The sequence below is a fragment of the Carcharhinus amblyrhynchos genome, chromosome 10 (genome assembly GCF_965287045.1).
Source record: "Carcharhinus amblyrhynchos chromosome 10, sCarAmb.v2.hapA, whole genome shotgun sequence".
Taxonomy (NCBI): domain Eukaryota; kingdom Metazoa; phylum Chordata; class Chondrichthyes; order Carcharhiniformes; family Carcharhinidae; genus Carcharhinus; species Carcharhinus amblyrhynchos.
Window position 1 is genome coordinate 107,801,848 of NC_137333.1, and position 19,306 is coordinate 107,821,153.

At 47.1% G+C, this 19,306-nt stretch overlaps 1 protein-coding gene across 5 annotated transcripts in view; it reads left to right on the forward strand.

Annotated features, from left to right (window-relative positions):
* The window catches only part of LOC145349268 (amyloid beta precursor protein binding family B member 1-like), a 129,495-nt gene that overhangs the window by 79,605 nt on the left and 30,584 nt on the right, over window positions 1-19,306 (forward strand). For all 5 annotated transcript variants that reach the window (XM_080197773.1, XM_080197774.1, XM_080197777.1 and 2 more), the window contains 3 exons: window positions 672-818; window positions 2,301-2,428; window positions 15,296-15,410. In XM_080197773.1, the coding sequence (XP_080053899.1) occupies window positions 672-818; window positions 2,301-2,428; window positions 15,296-15,410 (390 nt within the window). The remainder of the gene's footprint in view (window positions 1-671; window positions 819-2,300; window positions 2,429-15,295; window positions 15,411-19,306) is intronic.

The window sequence follows — 19,306 nt, forward strand, 5'->3', positions numbered from 1 at the left end:
ATTGTTATCTGAACTTCAGGAGTCAGTTCACTTTCGTCTTCTTATTGGGGACAAGTTCCTGAAAACAGTCGCAGTGCTGCAGTTAAACTTCTACCATCAAACACTCCCAGGACAGGTACAGCATGGGGTTAGATACAGAGTAAAGCTCCCTCTACACTGTCCCCATCAAACACTCCCAGGACAGGGACAGCATGGGGTTAGATACAGAGTAAAGCTCCCTCTACACTGTCCCCCCATCAAACACTCCCAGGACAGGTACAGCACGGGGTTAGATACAGAGTAAAGCTCCCTCTACACTGTCCCCATCAAACACTCCCAGGACAGGTACAGCACGGGGTTAGATACAGAGTAAAGCTCCCTCTACACTGTCCCCCCATCAAACACTCCCAGGACAGGTACAGCACGGGGTTAGATACAGAGTAAAGCTCCCTCTACACTGTCCCCATCAAACACTCCCAGGACAGGTACAGCATGGGGTTAGATACAGAGTAAAGCTCCCTCTACACTGTCCCCCCATCAAACACTCCCAGGACAGGTACAGCACGGGGTTAGATACAGAGTAAAGCTCCCTCTACACTGTCCCCATCAAACACTCCCAGGACAGGTATAATCTGCTGATTGCTAATGTTTGTATGGGATCTGGAGAGGTAACAATGGTTTGTGTTCTGCAGTGTTTTGCTGTCCGATCCCTCGGCTGGGTGGAGATGTTGGAGGAGGACCTCGCTCCAGGAAAGAGCAGCATTGCTGTCAACAACTGCATACGACAGCTTTCTTACCACAAGAACAACCTGCACGATACTGCCGGTAACTGGGGGGAGGTAGGTGAAACTCACTGAGGGACAAGGCCTGGTTTGGAACCCACCCTTTAGCTGTGAAGCACTGGGGGTTTGTAAGACGATAGTTGTTAATGATTGGTGTTGTGGCTGCTGTAGATCTCCAGACTTTCTTCAGCTTACTGAACAGCATTGTGAGTACAAGAGCTCGGATACACTGCGCATGCATCATCTTCCCTGGAATCATTACGAAGGAAGCTGTAGGTCTGATTCTGACCCATCGTTGTGGAAAGTGAAGATACCACATCAATCCCAGCCTGTCATGTGTCAGCCTCCAGGAGAGGGAGAGCGGGTAAACAGCCCGGGCAGAGGGGGTAAACAGCCCGGGCAGAGGGGGTAAACAGCCCGGGCAGAGGGGGTAAACAGCCCAGGGAGAGGGAGGGATGGGGTAAACAACCCAGGCAGAGGGAGAGAGGGGATAAACAGCCCAGAGAGAGGGAGGGAGGGGTAAACAACTCGGGGAGAGGGAGGGATGGGGTAAACAACCCAGGCAGAGGGAGAGAGGGGATAAACAGCCCAGAGGGAGGGAGGGGTAAACAACTCGGGGAGAGGGAGGGATGGGGTAAACAACTCGGGGAGAGGGAGGGAGGAGTAAACAGCCTAGGGAGAGGGAGGGAGGAGTAAACGGCTCAGGGAGAGGGAGGGATGGGGTAAACAACTCGGGGAGAGGGAGGGATGGGGTAAACAGCCCAGGGTGAGGGAGGGAGTGGGTAAACAGCCCAGGGAAGGAAAGGGAGGGGGTGCACGTCCTCGGGGAGAGGGAGGGGGTGTACTGCCTTGGGGAGGGGGGGGCAGTTGATTTGATCCCAGTTGCTGCTGGTCTCTGGCCTGTCACCCCTGCTATTGTGTGCACCAGTGCGGGCTGAACTATTCTCCTCTCCCAGTACCAAGTGGATTCAGCTGGCACTCTCTATTGAGTCTCACACACAAGCACATTGTTCATTTGAGTGATAGACTTGGAGATAAACTGGCCTTTTGACACGATGTTAAATAAAGGGTAAAATTCTGAAGTGGGTACCAGAGCAGAAGGAGCTGGGTGTATTAAAGGTAGCAGGAAAAATGACGAGCAGGTAACAAAGCATATAGTATGCAATGTTTTATTAATAGGGGCATAGAGTACAAGAAGTTAATGCTGAACTTATACAGACACTAGTTAGACCTCAGCTGGAATATTGTGGGTGCACACTACAGGAAGGATGTGAACACACTGGGAAGAGTGCAGAAGAGTTTTACAAGAATGGTTCCAGGAATGAGAAATTTTAGTTCACTATCACTGGGTCAAAATCCTGGAACTGCTGCCTAACAGCAGTGTGGGTGTACCTACAGCTGATGGGATTGCAGCAATTTAAGAAGGGAGCCCACGGCCACCTTCTCAATGGCATGAGGACGGCTGTAGTTCACAGTAACTGATTAGCAGTGAAGCCTGTTGTGAGAAACTGCTGGTTATAACGTGCTGCTTCTTCCCAGGGTAAAGACATGCTACTGCTCCTGGAGGATGACACACTCAATCTCATCGAACCCCTGGGCCAGAACTTGCTGCACACACAACCCATTGTCAGCATCCGGGTGTGGGGCGTTGGCCGCGACAATGGACGGTATGTAAATATTACACCTCATTCCCCCATACCAGAACTGTGACAAAATGCCCCACGCTGTATCCGTGCACTCACCATTCTGACTCACCCCCTTACCCACAGGTGAAGCACAGACCCTGTTTCTGCAGTTCTGCAGCACCAAAGATTTGGTGAGCACTTCCAAGAGCATTCCCCACCTCTGGAAAATACAATCGAGGAGCCACTCAGCCCTTTTAAGTTATTCCACCATTCGATATGATCACAGCTGATATAACTGTATCCTCCCACCTACCCCAGATAACCCTTCACTCCCTTATTTATCTAGTGCTGCCTTCAATATATTCAAAGACTCTGCTTCAGCTGCCTTTTGAGGAAGAGAGTTTCAAAGTTTCATGACCATCTGAGAGAAATAAATTCTCATCTGTGTTTTAAATGAATAATTCCCTCAGTTTTTATAAATGATCCCCCCACATCTAGATTCGTTGAAGAGAAGGAAACATTCCACATTCGTTATCAATACCCCTCAGCATTTTCTATGTTTCAATCAAGTCACCTCTTACTCTTCTAAACTCTAGACGCAGAGTAAGCAGTCTCCCAACACCAGGTTAAAGTCCAACAGGTTTATTTGGGATCACGGGCTTTCAGAACGTTGCTCCTTCATCAGGTGAATGGAGCTGTAGGTTCACAAACACGGCATATATAGACACAGACAATGGTTGAATGCGAATCTTTACAGGTAATCAAGACTTGCGTTCCAACCATTATTCACATTACAATCTGTAATTATCTTGCCCATATATGCTGTGTTTGTGAACCTACCTCCACCCACCTGATGAAGGAGCAGCGCTCCGAAAGCTCGTGATTCCAAATAAACCTGTTGGACTTTAACCTGTTGTGAGACTTCTTACTGTGCCCACCCCAGTCCAACGCCGGCATCTCCACCTTATACACTCTAGTCAATACAAGGTTAACCTATCCAACCTTTCCTAATGAGGTAATCCATCCATTTGAGGTATTAGTTGAGTGAATCTCTGAACTGCTTCTAACACGTTTACATCCTTCCTTAAATAAGGAAAGCAATATTGTACACCGTACTCCAGATCTGGTCTTACCAATGCCCTATACAATTCCCTTGCAATAAACAATGACACTCTATTAGCTTTTTAATTACTTGCTCTACCTGTATACTAGCTTTCTGTGAAAACAATTCATTCATGTGTTGTGTGCATTACTGGCTAGGCCAGCATTTATCACCTACCTCTAATTGCCCGTGTGAAAGTGGTGGCATACCAGGATACCCAGATCCCTCCGAACCTCAGAACTCTGCAATTTCTACTTTTCATTCTTCTAAGATCCCAGCACTGATCCCTGTGGCACACCATTAGTTACATCCTGCCAACCTGAAGAGGACCCATATATGGCTACCTTCTGTTTCCTGTTAGCTAGCCAATCTTTTATCCATGCCAGTATGATACCCCCTACACCCTCTATCCGCAAGCAGCATGATTTGTTCAATGAGAATGATGAGGAGATACAGGCTCTACTTGTTGAAAAGCACTGTCTTCATCGAGTCTGTCAGAACGACCCATCTTCAGCTGCCAAGAAAAATGCTTTTCCCAGTGCTCGCAGGACAGTCCAGAATAAACTGCGTAAAATGCAGGATGCCTGGCTGAGTGCCAAGGCAGATGAAATACAGGGATACGGTGACAAACAAGTTGAAACAGTTCTGTGAAGCCCTCAACACTCTCTATGGACCTCAGTCTCTCGGGAGATTCCCCCCCTTCCTGAGTACAGATGGTACAACTCTCATTACAGAGAGGGCTCAGATCCTGCAGAGGTGGGCTGAACACTTTGAAGCCGTCCTCAACTGACCGTCGTCTATTGCCTCATTGTTAATAGATAGGATTCCCCAGGTTGATATCAACAGCACCATGGATGACCCACTGGTAGTAGCCGAAGTCACAAAAGCTGTCAGCCAGCTATCCAGTGGTAAAGCCCCAGGGACAGATGCCATACCCGCAGAGATCTACAAAGCTGCTGGTCCTGTACTTATCGAGAAACTTACCGAGTTGTTCCAGTCCTTTTGGAAGCAAGGACCCATTCCTCAGCAACTTAAAGATGCTTCCATTGTACTTCTCTACAAGAGGAAGGGCAATCGGCAAGTATGCAACAACCACCGAGGAATCTCGCTGCTCTCCATCACAGGAAAAACCCTCGCAAGAGTCCTGCTAAATCGTCTGGTCACTCATCTGGAGCTGGGTCTGCTTCCAGAGTCACAGTGTGGCTTCTGCAAAGCTCGTGGGACTATTGACATGATTTTTGTTGTGCTCCAACTTCAGGAGAAGTGTCAGGAGCAGAATTGCGAGCTCTACACAATCTTTGTTGACCTCGCGAAAGCCTTCGACACTAAGCCGACAAGGCCTGTGGAGGATCATATCAAAGTTCGGCTGCCCCCCCCAAATTCATTCAGATGGTACGCCAGTTCCATGATGGCCAGAGTACTGGATGGCGGAGAATCCTCTGAGGCATTCCCAGTCACCAGTGGCGTCAAACAGGGCTGTGTGCTCATACCCACACTGTTCAGCATGATGTTTACTGCCATGCTGAATGATGCTCTCCAGGACAGTGTTGCTGGAATCAGCCTCAAGTACAGAGTGGATGGGAAACTCTTCAACCTGAGGAGACTTGAAGCTATTACCAAAGTGGAGGAGACTGTTCTGAGAGATTTCCTCTTTGCCGATGACTGCGCCCTGTGTACTGGCTCAGAGCCAGAGATGCAAGTCAGCATGGACAAATTTTCCACGGCTTGTGACAACTTTGGACTCACCATCAACATTAAAAAGACCGAAGTCATGCACCAGCCTGCTCCTCATGCACCGTACACGGAACCCATAATCACAATCAAAGGGCAGAAACTACAGGCAGTGGACCAGTTCACTTATCTTGGCAGCACCCTCTCCCAGGCAGTGACTGTTGATACAGAAGTTAACTGCAGAATAGCAAACGCAAGTTCTGCTTTCAGGAGACTGCACTCCACTGTATGGGAACGTCAAGGAATCAGCCCAGCAACAAAACTGAAGGTCTACAACGCCGTGGTACTCACTACCCTCCTGTATGCCTGTGAAACGTGGACTGTGTATCGAAGGCATACAAAACAACATTCACCAACCACCCTGTAGGTGGAAAAACCTGCCCCTTGCCTCTGTTTTAACTTTCCCCCTCTCAACCTGTGCCCCGAGTAACTGACCCTTCGACTCTGGAAAAAAGACTTTGACTCTCCAGTCTATCCAAGCCTGTTATAGTCTTGTAAATCTCTATCAGGTTCCCCCCCATTCTCCGACGCTCCAATGAAAACAAGCCAAGTTTGTTCAACCTTTCTTCGTAGTCCATGTCCTCCAAACCAGGCAACATCCTGGTAAACCTCTTCTGCACCCTTTCCAATACATCAACATCCTTCTGGTAGTGTGGCGACCAGAATTCTACACAATACTCCAAATGCAGCCTAACCAAAGCCTTATACAACTGCAACATAGAACACTACAGCACAACAGGCCCTTCGGCCCACAAGTTGCGCCGATCACATCCATACCTACCAGGCCATAGAACTATCTGTAACCCCCAATCCCATTAAATCCCATGTACTCATCCAGAAGTCTCTTAAAAGACCCCAGCGAGTTCACCTCTACCACCACCGACGGCAGCCAATTCCACTCACTCACCACCCTCTGAGTGAAAAACTTACCCCTGACATCTCCTCTGTACTTGCTTCCCAGCACCTTAAACCGGTGTCCTCTCGTAGCGACCATTTCAGCCCTGGGAAATAGCCTCCGAGAATCCACCCTATCTATTCCTCTCAACATTTTATAAACCTCTATCAGGTCGCCTTTCAACCTTCGCCTCTCCAGGGAGAAGAGACCTAGCTCCCTCAACCTGTCTTCATAAGGCATACCTCCCAATCCAGGCAACATCCTTGTAAATCTCCTCTGCACCCTCTCAATAGCTTCCACGTCCTTCCTGTAATGAGGTGACCAGAACTGTGCACGGTACTCCAAGTGGGGCCTGACAAGGGTCTTATAAAGTTGCAGCATTACCTCCCGACTCCTAAACTCAATCCCTTGATTAATGAAGGCTAGTACACCATATGCCTTCTTGACCACATCCTCCCCCTGCGAGGCTGATTTAAGAGTCCTGTGGACTCGGACCCCAAGATCTTTCTGCTGTTCAACACTGCTAAGACTCCTACCCTTGATATTGTACTCCTTCATCCCATTGGTCCTGCCAAAATGGACCACTACTCATTTATCCGGGTTGAAGTCCATCTGCCACTTCTCTGCCCAGTCTTGCATCCTGTCTATGTCACGCTACAACTTCTGACATCCCTCCAGACTATCCGCAACACTACCAACCTTCGTATCTTCGGCGAACTTACTAACCCATCCCTCCACTTCCTCATCCAAGTCATTTATGAAAATGACAAACAGCAAGGGTCCCAGAACAGATCCCTGGGGCACTCCACTGGTGACCGACCTCCATGCAGAAAAAGACCCATCCACAACCACTCTCTGCCTTCTGCAGGCAAGCCAGTTCTGGATCCACAAGGCCAAAGCCCTTTGGATCCCATGCCCTCTCACCTTCTCAAGAAGTCTTGCATGGGGGAGCTTATCAAACGCCTTGCTGAAGTCCATGTAAACCACATCTACCGCTCTTCCTTCATCAATGTGTTCAGTCACATTTTCAAAGAATTCAACTAGGCTCGTAAGGCATAACCTGCCCTTGACAAAGCCGTGCTATTTCTGATCATACTAAACTTCTCTAAATGCTCATAAATCCTGTCCCTCATAATCCTGTCCATCAGTTTACCAACCACTGAGGTCAGACTCACTGGTCGGTAATTTCCCGGGCTATCCCTGTTCCCTTTCTTGAAAATAGGAACCACATCCGCAAACCTCCAATCCTCCAGAACCTCTCCCATCTCCATCGACGATGCAAAGATCATTGCCAGGGGCTCTGCAATCATTTCCCTCACCTCCCACAGTAACCTGGGATACATCCCATCTGGTCCAGGTGACTTATCTATCTTGATAGAATTTAAAAGTTCCAACACATCCTCTTTCTTAACGTCCACACACTGAATCTTTTCCATCTGCTGCAAACCTGTAGTACAACCTCCCAGATCACTTTCCACCGTGAATACCAAGGCAAAGTATTCATTAAGCACCCCAGCCATTTGTTCCGGTTCCACACAGACTTTTCCCCCTTCACCTTTTATAGGTCCTATCCCTTCACTTCTCATCCTTTTACTCTTCAGATATTTGTAGAATGCCTTGGGATTCTCCTTAATCTTACCTGCCAAGACCTTCTCATGACCCCTTCTGGCTCTCCTAATTTCCTTTTTAAGCTCCTTTCTCCAAGCCTTATACTCCTCTAGATCCTTAACATCTCCTAGCTCTTGAACCTTTTCTACACCTTTCTTTTCTTCCTGACTAGGTTCATCACAACCTTCGTGCACCACTGTTCCTGTGACCTTCCAAAACCTCCTTGTCTCACCGGAACGTTGTTGTGCAGAGCTCCAGACAAACATTCCTTGAAAATCCGCCACCTTCCTTCTGTACTTTTCCCCAAGAACACCTCCTTCCAGTTTACTTGTCCAATTTTCTGCCTGATGTCATCATATTTCCCTTTGCTCCAGATAAACACCTTCCGAGCCTGCCTGATCCTACCTCTTTCCAATGCTATCATGAAGGAGATAGAATTATGATCCCCATCCCCGAGATGCTCTCCCACCGAGAGATCCGATACCTGTCCTGGTTCATTAGCCAGCACCAGGTCAAGTACAGCCTCTCCTCTCGTAGGCTTATCCACGTACTGTGTCAGGAAACCCTCCTAAACACACCTAACTCTTCCCCATCCAAACCCCTTACCCAAGGGATATTCCAGTCAATGTTTGGGAAATTAAAGTCTCCCATCACGACAACTCTGTTATTACTACATCTCTCTAGGATCTGTTTCCCTATCTGCACCTCAACTTCCCTGTCACTATTGGGCAGCCTATAGAAAACACCCAGCAAAGTTATCGACCCTTTGCTGTTCCTAACTCCCACCCACAGAGACTCTGTAGACAGTCCCTCCACAGCATCCACCTTCCCTGCAGCCATGACACTGTCCCTGATCAACAGTGCCACTCCACCACCTCTTTTGCCTCCCTCCCTGTCCTTCCTGAAGCATCTGAATCCTGGCACCTGAAGTACCCAGTCCTGTCCCTTAGACATCCAAGTCTCTGTAATGGCCACCACATCACATCCCCAAGCAGCAATCCACGCCCAAAGCTCATCCACTTTATTCACTATTCATTCAGGAATTGGAACATGATTTTCCAGTTCCTATACTCAATGTTCTGATCGATGAAGGCCAGCATACCATACGCCGCCTTGTCCATCTGAGTTGCCATCTTCAGGGAACTGTGGATCTGCACGGCTAGATTCCCCTGCATGCTGAAACTTCTAAGGACTCTACCATTTACTGTATACTTTCCTTCTGCCGTAGACCTTACAAATTGCATCACCTCACATTTGTTCGGGTTAAGTTCCATCTGCCATCTTTTGGCCCAGGTCTTCAGCTAATGTAAATCTTACTGTATCCTCTGACAATCCCCCTCCCCCAATTTTTGTATCATCTACAAATTTACTAATCAGACCACCTACGTTTTCCTCCAAATCGTTATATATATTATAAACAACAGAGGCCCAGCACTGATCCTTATGGAACCATTGATCCCATCTCGTTGTGCAATAGTAGATCTAACATAGCCTGCTCCACAATTGGCTAATGTTGTTTTAAGAAACTACCCCAAATCATTCTGTGAACTTTTCATCTACACTACCTTTGCCTGCCTGATTTTTGCAGTCTATGTAGATTTAAATCCCCCCTATTATAAGAACATAAGAAATAGGAGCAGGAGTAGGCCATCTAGCCCTTCGAGCCTGCCCCGCTATTCAATAAGATCATGGCTGATCTGTTGTGGATCAGTTCCACTTTCCCGCTTTCTGCCCAAAACCCTTAATTCCTTTGTCTGTCAGAAACCTATCTACCCGTGACTTAAATATATTCAGCGAGGCAGCCTCCACCACTTCAACGGGCAGAGAATTCCAGAGATTCACCACTCTTTGAGTGAAGAAGTTCCTCCTCAACTCTGATCCAAACTGCCCCCCACTTATCTTGAGGCTGTGTCCTCTAGTCCTGCTGTCCTTTCTGAGCGGGAAGAATCTCTCTACCTCTACCCTATCCATCCCCTTCATTATCTTTATACGTCCCTATAAGATCCCTCCCACATCCTCTGAACTCCAACGAGTACAGATCCAGTCTATTTAGTCTCTCTTCATAGTCCAAACCCCTCATCCCTGGTATCAGCCTAGTGAATCTCCTCTGCACTCCCTGCAAGGCCAATATATCCTTCCACAAGTGCGACAACCAAAACTGCACACAGTACTCCAGCTGCGGCCTCACCAGTGCCCTGTACAGTTGCAGCAAGACCTCCCTACTTTTATATTCTATCCCCCTCGCTATAAAGGCCAGCATCCCATTCGCCTTCTTGATCACCTGCAGACTGGGTTTTTGCAACTCGTGCACAAGGACCCCCAGGTCCCTCTGCACTGTAGCATGCTGCAGCTTTTCGCCTTTTAAATAATAATCCCTCCTACTATTATTTCTGCCAAAGTGGATAACCTCACACTTGCTAACATTATACTCCATCTGCCAGGTCCTCGCCCACTCGCTCAGCCTATTCAGATCCCTCTGCAGACTTTCCACATCCTCCATGCAATTTGCTTTTCCACTCATGTTCGCGTCATCAGCAAATTTCGTCACCCTACACTCAGCCCCCTCTTCCAGATCATCTATATAAATGGTGAACAGTTGAGGCCCCAGCACCGATCCCTGCGGCACTCCACTAGTCACCAACCGCCAACCAGAATAGCACCCATTGATACCAACTCTCTGCTTCCTATTAGACAACCAATCGTCTATCCACACTAACACCTTGTCCCCCAAATCCGTGCACCCTAACCTTCTTTAGCAACCTTTTATGAGGCACCTTATCAAACGCTTTTTGGAAATCTAAAAACACCACATCCACTGGTTCCCCTCTGTCTACTGCACTAGACACATCCTCATAGAAATCCAATAAATTCGTCAAACACAACTTCCCCTTAACGAATCTGTGCTGCGTCTGCTCGATCAAACCATTCTTTTCTAGGTGCCTCGCTATTTCTTCTTTGATGACGGATTCTAGCATTTTTCCAACTTCAGACGTTAAACTAGCCGGCCTATAATTCCCTGCCTTTTGTCTGCAAAGGTATTATTGTACCTTTCTGACAAGCTCCCATTGTGTCTTCCTTTATACTCTGCCTTGTCACTATTCTGCATTTATGCACTTCCAAAAATGACTTTTTGTCTTTATCATTTCGTATCTTAATCCAAACTGCTGCCATACCCTGGTTTCTGTTTATCACTCCCTACTGTGGTAGGGTGCATCATTAATTAACAGAGCCACTCCACCACTGCTTCCTAACTTCCTAGTCACAAACCCTTCAATATTCAGGTCCCATCTATGTCATCCCTGCATCATGTCTCTGTAATGACAATCAGATCGATTAAATTCTGTTTGTGTTATCCATTCATCTGTTTATATTTCAAATGCTACGTGCATTCAGACACAGAGCCTTTGGTTTTATTATTTTTGTAACCTCTAGTTTTGAATGCTGTTTCACTCTTAGATTTGTACTCTCAGTCTCTTCCTTTCATGGCCGTTTATCATTTTCTACATGAATACTTTCTTGCCTTGTCTCTACTCTTTGATTCACATCACCTTCCCCAATTTGCAGCCACTATTCAGTCTCAAACCCCTACTTCTCTACTTATGTGGCTCGCTATAACACTGCTGTAGTCCGTCCCAGCGGTACAGCCCCACTTTCCCCAGTGTTGGTTCCAGTGTCCCATGAACAGAAGTCTACTTCCACCCCCCAACACACAACAGTTTCTGACCACATGTTCATCTCTCAAATTTTCTTTGTCCAGGTGCACGTAGCTTGGGTAATAATTCAGAGTTTAGGACATCCGAAGTTCTGCTTTTCAATTTAATGCCTAGATCCTCACAATGACTTGCAGAACTTAGTGTGTGCGTGTGTGTTTTGAGAAGGGTCTGAGGGAAGGGGGAGACTATGTCTTTGGCTCATTCAGCGTCACATGCCAACAAGCACTCTCACCCACTGTGACTGAGTGAACACTCTGAGGTTAGGAGTGAGCTGGCAATGCACACTCTCAACCAGTTACACTCTGTTTGTCTTTATTACTCATTTTTTTAAAATTGTAATTCTTGTGATTTTTTTGTTTTGCTCAGCAGCTGGTGCAGGCATTGTGCAGATACCTCCCTGAGAAAGAGAGAGAGGACTGAGAGACACTGATCAGTGTACAGATATCTCCCTGAGAGAGAGCGGAGGGACTGAGGGGCCATAAGACATAGGAGCAGAATTAGGCCACTCGGCCCATTGAGTCTGCTCTGCTATTCAATCATGGCTGATATTTTTCTCATCCCCATTCTCTTGCCTTTTCCCCATAACCCCTGATCCCCTTATTAATCAAGAGCCTATCTATCTCTGTCTTAAAGTCACTCAATGACCTGGCCTCTGCAGCCTTTTGCGGCAAACAGCTACACAGATTCACCACGGTCTGGCTGAAGAAATTCCTTCTCATCTCTGTTTTAAAGAATTGTCCCTTTAATCTGAGGTTGTGCCCTCTGGTCCTAATTTTTTCCTACTAGTGGAAACATCTTCTCCATGTCCACTCTATCCAAGCCTCGCAGTATCTTGTAAGTTTCAGTAAGATCCCCCCCCCCACCCTCATCCTTCTGAACTCCAACGAGTACAGACCCAGAGTCCTCAACCGTTCCTCATAAGACAAGCTCTTCGTTCCAAGGATCGTTCTTGTGAACCTCCTCTGGGCCCTTTCCAAGGACAGCACTTCCTTCCTTAGATACGGGATCCAAAACTGCTCACAATACTTCAAATGAGTCTGACCAGAGCCTTATACAGCCTCGGAAGTACATCCCTGCTCTTGTATTCTAGCCCTCTCAACATGAATGCTAACATTGCATTTGCCTTCCTAACTGCCGATTGAACCTGAACATTAACCTTCAGAGAATCTTGAACAATGACTCCCAAGTCCCTTTGTGTTTCTGATTTCCTAAGCGTTTCCCCATTTAGAAAATAGTCTATGCCTCCATTCCCCCTTCCAAAGTGCATAACCTCACACTTACCACATTGTATTCCATCTGCCAGTTCTTTGCCCAGTCTTCTAACCTGTCCACATCCTACTGCAGCTCCCCTGCTTCTCAATACAACGTGTCCAACTGCATATCTTTGTATCATCTGCAAACTCAGCAACAGTGCCTTCAGTTCCTTCTTCCAAATTGTTAACGTATGTTGTGAAAAGGTGTGGTCCCAGCACTGACCCCTGAGGCACACTAACAGTCACCAGCTCCAACCTTGAGAAAGACCCCTTTATCCCCACTCTCTGCCTTCTGCCAGTCAGCCAATCCTCTATCCATACCAGGATCTTATCCTTAACACCATGGGCCCTTAACTTATTTAACAGTTAAGACACCACTCAGATATCACCCTGGAAGAGAGAGAGGATTGAGAGACACCAGTCTGTGTACAGATATCTTCCTGAGAGAGAGAAATAAATCGAGGACTAAGAGACACCAGTTAGTGTACAGCTATCTCCCTGAGAGAGAGAAAGACTGAGAGATACCAGTGTACAGATACCTCCCTGAGAAAAATAGAGGAGGTTGAGAGGCACCAGTCTGGGTACAGATCTCTCCCTGGGGAGGAGAGTACTGCCTGTCTTGTTGTACATTGTACAGGATGTTTTTTGCATGGTGTAATGATCTAATGTGATTTTTCTCTCCTCTGGCTTGTCTGGCTATGATGCAGTGAGAGGTACAGTACTGCAGCCTCCATTTCTCACATCTCTCACCTCATTTTGTCATCTTCCAATCTGCGTGAACACATTTTTAATGAAACTAGTTTCCAAAAATAGAAGCTGCTGCATTTGTATCCCAGTTATTGCCTGCCTGTGCTTCATCACATTTCATTTATTTGCTTCTTGTGTGTGAGTCCCTCTTGCAGGTATTTCACCTGCTGCATCTGAGCAGGCTGGAAATCAGGCCCGAATCTCTGTAGCCTTTAACCTGATCTGACCAGTCATTCCTCAGAGTGTCTCTTTGTTGTTCAGCAGCTTGGCACTCTCAACCCTGACTCAGAGGTCATGGGTTCAAACATCACTCCAGACAGGATAAGATCCAGAACAGCAGTCCAAGGGTCAGTGCTGAGGGAGTGCCGCACTGTCAGAGGGTCAGTACTGAGGGAGTGCGGCACTGTCAGAGGGTCAGTACTGAGGGAGTGCGGCACTGTCAGAGGGTCAGTACTGAGGGAGTGCGGCACTGTCAGAGGGTCAGTGCTGAGGGAGCGCCGCACTGTCAGAGGGTCAGTGCTGAGGGAGTGCGGCACTGTCAGAGGGTCAGTGCTGAGGGAGTGCGGCACTGTCAGAGGGTCAGTGCTGAGGGAGCACCGCACTGTCAGAGGGTCAGTGCTGAGGGAGCGCGGCACTGTCAGAGGGTCAGTGCTGAGGGAGCGCCGCACTGTCAGAGGGTCAGTGCTGAGGGAGCGCGGCACTGTCAGAGGGTCAGTGCTGAGGGAGCGCCGCACTGTCAGAGGGTCAGTGCTGAGGGAGCGCCGCACTGTCAGAGGGTCAGTGCTGAGGGAGCGCCGCACTGTCAGAGGGTCAGTGCTGAGGGAGCGCCGCACTGTCAGAGGGTCAGTGCTGAGGGAGCGCCGCACTGTCAGAGGGTCAGTGCTGAGGGAGTGCCGCACTGTCAGAGGGTCATCTTTCAGAAAGGCCCTCTCTCTGCTCTCGCGTTTGAGAATTTCCATTTCACCCAAGGGCAGGGAACTCTGTCTGGTGCCCTGACCAATATTTATCCCTCTGCTAACAGCATAAAAACAGATGGAATGTTTATTGTGACATTGCTCATTATGTCATAGAATTATAGAATCATACTGTGCAGAAGGAGGCCATTTGGCCCATCGAGTCTGCACCAACCACAATCCCACCCAGGCCCTATCCCCATAACCCCATGCATTTACCCTGCTGATCACCCTGACACTTAGGACAATTTAGCGTTGCCAATCCGCCTAACCTGCACATCTTTGGAGTATGGAGAGGAAACTGGAGCACCTGGAGGAAACCCACACAGACATGGAGAGAATGTGCATACTCCACACAGACAGTGACCCAAACCAGGAATTGAACCCAGGTTCCTGGCGCTGTGAGGCAGCAGTGCTAACCACTGTGCCATGTGCACAACCTGTGCCATGTTTTCTGCCCAAGCTGGCATGTAATGTCCTTTTCTTGTCAACATGGATGGTGTTTGTCTCTCTGCGGGGAGCATTGAATTGGATTCAGCTTGAATTTGGGTTTTGGATTAAAAACGTTGGATTCAGACTGCTCCATCTGCTCAGCACATTGACTCTATAACTTTAAAAATGCTGTAAAAATTTAGAAAACATATTTTGTTGGCTGTGTAGTGCTTTAGGTTGTGCTGAGATGCTATAGAAATGCAATTCTTTTCCTCATTCAGTGTCTCCCTAATTCATAGTACCAATTTGTGTTTCCAACTTTAGTTCAAAGCTTAGAAATGTTTGTGTTACCTTGTTCTTAGTCTGTTGCTCACCCCAGTGGGGAGATTGTGTCCGTATGCATTGTGTCTATTCCACTATATGTGAATATCATTCCTGTCTCTCTGGTTTCACCGTCGTCTTCTTCTTGTTTTAGGGATTTTGCCTATGTCGCCAGAGACAAACTGACCCGGGTGCTGAAATGTCACGTGTTCCGATGTGACACTCCAGCAAAGGCCATTGCCACCAGGCTGCATGAAATCTGCTCCAAGGTACTCGCGCTGGTCAGGCTGCTAGGTACACATTATCCATGGGCCACACCTCTCACTGGCTAACCTACAGCTTGTCTCTCATACACAGTTAAACACACAGCTGCTGATACATTCCTGTTGGTTCCTGAGCACCTTTGGACTTGTTTATTGTGCTGCGAATTCAGAGTGAGTTCACAGTCGAGGCAGCAGAGAGATTAACATCTATCCAATCCCTTACCATGTTGCACAGAAGTATTGCTAAACAGTTCAACAATTAAAGCATAATTTAAGCACAGCAAGATCTCACTATCGAGAATGAAATGGATAAACCATTTTATGGGTTTCTATCTTTCAGCTGGTAATTTTAACCAAGATCCCACCTGTCCCCTCAGGTGGGTGTAAAAGATTCCTTGACACAAGTCCAAAGAGGAGCAGGAAATTCTCTGAAGGTTAACACGCAAGTTCAGTTGGCAGTTAGGAAGGCAATTGCAATATTAGCATTCATGTCGAGAGGGCTAGAATACAAGAGCAGGGATGTATTTCTGAGGCTGTATGAGGGTCTGGTCGGACCCCATTTGTAGCATTGTGAGTAGTTTTGGACCCCATATCTAAGGAAGGATGTGCTGGCTTTGGAGGGGGTCCAGAGGAGATTCACGAGAATGACCCTGGAATGAAAGGCTTGTAAATAAGGAGTGTTTGGCGACTCTGGGTCTGTACTCAGTGGAGTTCAGAAGGATGAGGAGGGATCTGATTGAAATTTACAGAATACTAAAAGGCCTGGATAGAGTGGATGTGAGGAAGCTGTTTCCATTAATAGGAGAAACTAGGATCCAGAAAAAAGGGACGAATCTTTAGAATCGGGATGAGGAGGAATTTCTTCAGCCAGAGGATGGTGTTTCTGTGGAATTCATTGCTACAGAAAGCTTTGGAGCCCGGTCATTGAGTGTCTTTAAGACAGAGATGGATAGGTTCTTGACTGATAAGGGGATCAAAGGTTACAGTGAAAAGATAAAAGAATGTTGTTGAGAACATAAGAAATAAGAACATAAGAAATAGGAGCAGGAGTAGGCCATCTAGCCCTTCAAGCCTGCCCCGCCATTCAATAAGATCATGGCTGATCTGTCGTGGCTCAGTTCCACATTCCCGCCCTCTCCCCATAACCCTTAATCCCCTCTCTTATCAAACATCAGCTATGATTGAATAGTGCAGCAGACTTGATTGGCTGAATGGCCTAATGCCTCAAGATAAAGGGGAGGCGGTTTAGAACGGAGTTGAGGAGGAACTTCTTCACTCAAAGGGTGGTGAATCTCTGGAATTCTCTGCCCGTTGAAGTGGTGGAGGCTGCCTCGCTAAATATTTTGAAGAAGCGGGTTGATGGGTTCTTGATAAGAGAGGGGATTAAGGGTTATGGGGAGAGGGCGGGAAAGTGGAACTGAGCCACAACAGATCAGCCATGATCTTATTGAATGGCGGGGCAGGCTCGAAGGGCTAGATGGCCTACTCCTGCTCCTATTTCTTATGTTCTTATGTTCTTATGTTCTTATTATTTTATGGCTCTCCCGGAGGTCCTGTACACTCAGCATCACTAATAGATTATCTGCTCATTATCACATTGCTGCTTATGGGATCTTACTTTGTGTAAAGTGGTTGCCATGCTTCCTACGTTAAAACCGTGACTACACTTTAAATGTAGCTCATGAAGAGCTATGAGGTTGTGAAAGGTGTGATATCAAAGCAGATTTTATTGTGTTCTGGAGGGGTTCAGAGAGGTGTTGGTCTGGATCTTGAGGGAGAAGTTGAACCTTTGTTAAAATCTCACCTACAGAATGACATCTTTGACAATGTCCCTTCACTGAGCGCTGTTCATGGGCATTGAGTTAGATAATCAGCTCAAGTCCTGGAGGGGGGCTTGAAACCACATCCAACCAGCACATCAAATACAACTAAATATGAGGTCACAGCTGAGAATCGTCACCAGCTTTTCAAAAACCACTGGGGAGGAAAAAGTTTGATTTGATTTATTACTGTCACATGTATTAACATACAGTGAAAAGTATTGTTTCGTGCATGCTATACAGACAAAACATACCGTTCATAGAGAAAGAAAGGAGAAAGTGCAGAATTTAGTGTTACAGTCATAGCTAGGGCGTAGAGAAAGATCAGCTTAATAAATGGTAGGTCCTTTCAAAAGTCTGAAAGCAGCAGGGAAGAAGCTGTCCTTGAGTCAGTTGGTATGTGACCTCAGACTTCTGTATTTTTTCCCAATGGAAGAAGTTGGAAGAGAGAAAGTCCAGGGTGTGTGGGGTCCTTAATTATGCTGTCTGCTTTGCCGAGGCAGTGGGAAGTGTAGACAGAGTCAATGGATGGGAAGCTAGTTTGCGTGATGGATTGCACTACATTCACGACCTTTCGTAGTTTCTTGCAGTTTTGGGCAGAGCAGAAGCCAATTCAAGCTGTGATACAACCAGAAAGAATGCTTTCTATGGTACATCTGTAAAAGTTGGTGAGAGTCATAGCTGACATGCCAAATTTCCTTAGTTTTCTGAAAAAAATAGCGGTGTTGGTGGGCTTCCTTAACTATAGTATTGGCATGAGGGGACCAGGACTGGTTGTTGGTGATCTGGACACCTAAAAACTTGAAGTTCTCGACGAGTTCTATTTCATCTTCTTTGATGTAGACAGGGGCATGTTGTTCTTTACGCTTTCTGAAGTCGATGACCATCTCTTTTGTTGACATTGAGTGAGAGGTTATTGTTGCCGCACCAGGTTCTCTATCTCACTCCTGTACTCTGTCTCATCATTGTTTGAGATCCAGCCCACCAGGGTGTCGTCAGCAAACTTGAAAATCAAGTTGCTGGGGAATTTGGCCGCACAGTTATAGGTGTATAAGGAGTATAGTAGGGGGCTGAGAACACAGCCTTATGGGGTACTGGTGTTGAGGATGATTGTGGAAGAGGTGTTGTTGCCTATCCTTACTGATTGTGGTCTGTGAGTTAGGAAGTTCAGGATCAGAAAAAGTGAAATAAGAATTAAACCGGGGGTGCACAGAGAAGTCTAAGAGAAACTGTTTCCATGGGCAGGAGCATTGGTAAGAGGATTGAAATATAAAGGCCCCAAACATCCAGACTGAGTGAGAATCCTTTTTCCAACCCTATTCAGACAGAAAATGCACTCTTACCTTCCTCTGAGTTTTCAGGGCAATCTTCTGATGAATGATCCTTCCAAACTTACTCAGCACAGGAAAGCTTGTAGACATCAACAAAGGGAATCCCTGCAGAGACTGTCATTCCTTTTGACAGCACTAGTTGCCATATTCTGTAAGTAAAGAGTTTAAATGTGCCAAAGCTCCTTTGCAAAGCTAAGGAGGAAGATAAATGGCCAAGGAGATAGGGTGGTGAAGACAGTGCATAAGAGGTGCTAGGTGGGTACGGTGATGTGGTCAGGTCAGGGAGAGAGGGGGCCAAAGAGTGTTGGTAGGTGGGGAGTTGGGTGATGAGGGCTGGTCAGACCAAGTCAGTGGGGGAGTTGGAGGTCAGGTGGTGGAAGCTAGACAGGTTGGGTCAGGAGGGTCAAAGGGCCAGGGATAGTCATGTGATAGGGGCTGGTCAAGAGAGGGAGGCAAATAGAGAAATAGAAGCAGGGTAGGCCAGTCAGCCCTTCGAGCCTGCTCCCCCGCTCATTGTGATCATGCCTGATCATCCAACTTAGTAACGATGTTCCCACTTTCCCCTATATCCTTTGATCCCTTCTCCCCAGTTGCTGTATCCGACTCCTTCCTGAAAACATAGAATGTTTTGGCCTCAACTACTTTCTGTGGTAGAGAATTTCATACACTCACCACTCTCTGTGTGAAGGAATTCTCCACATCTCAGTCCTCAGTGGTCTACCCCTTATCCTCAGGACTGTGACCCCCTAGT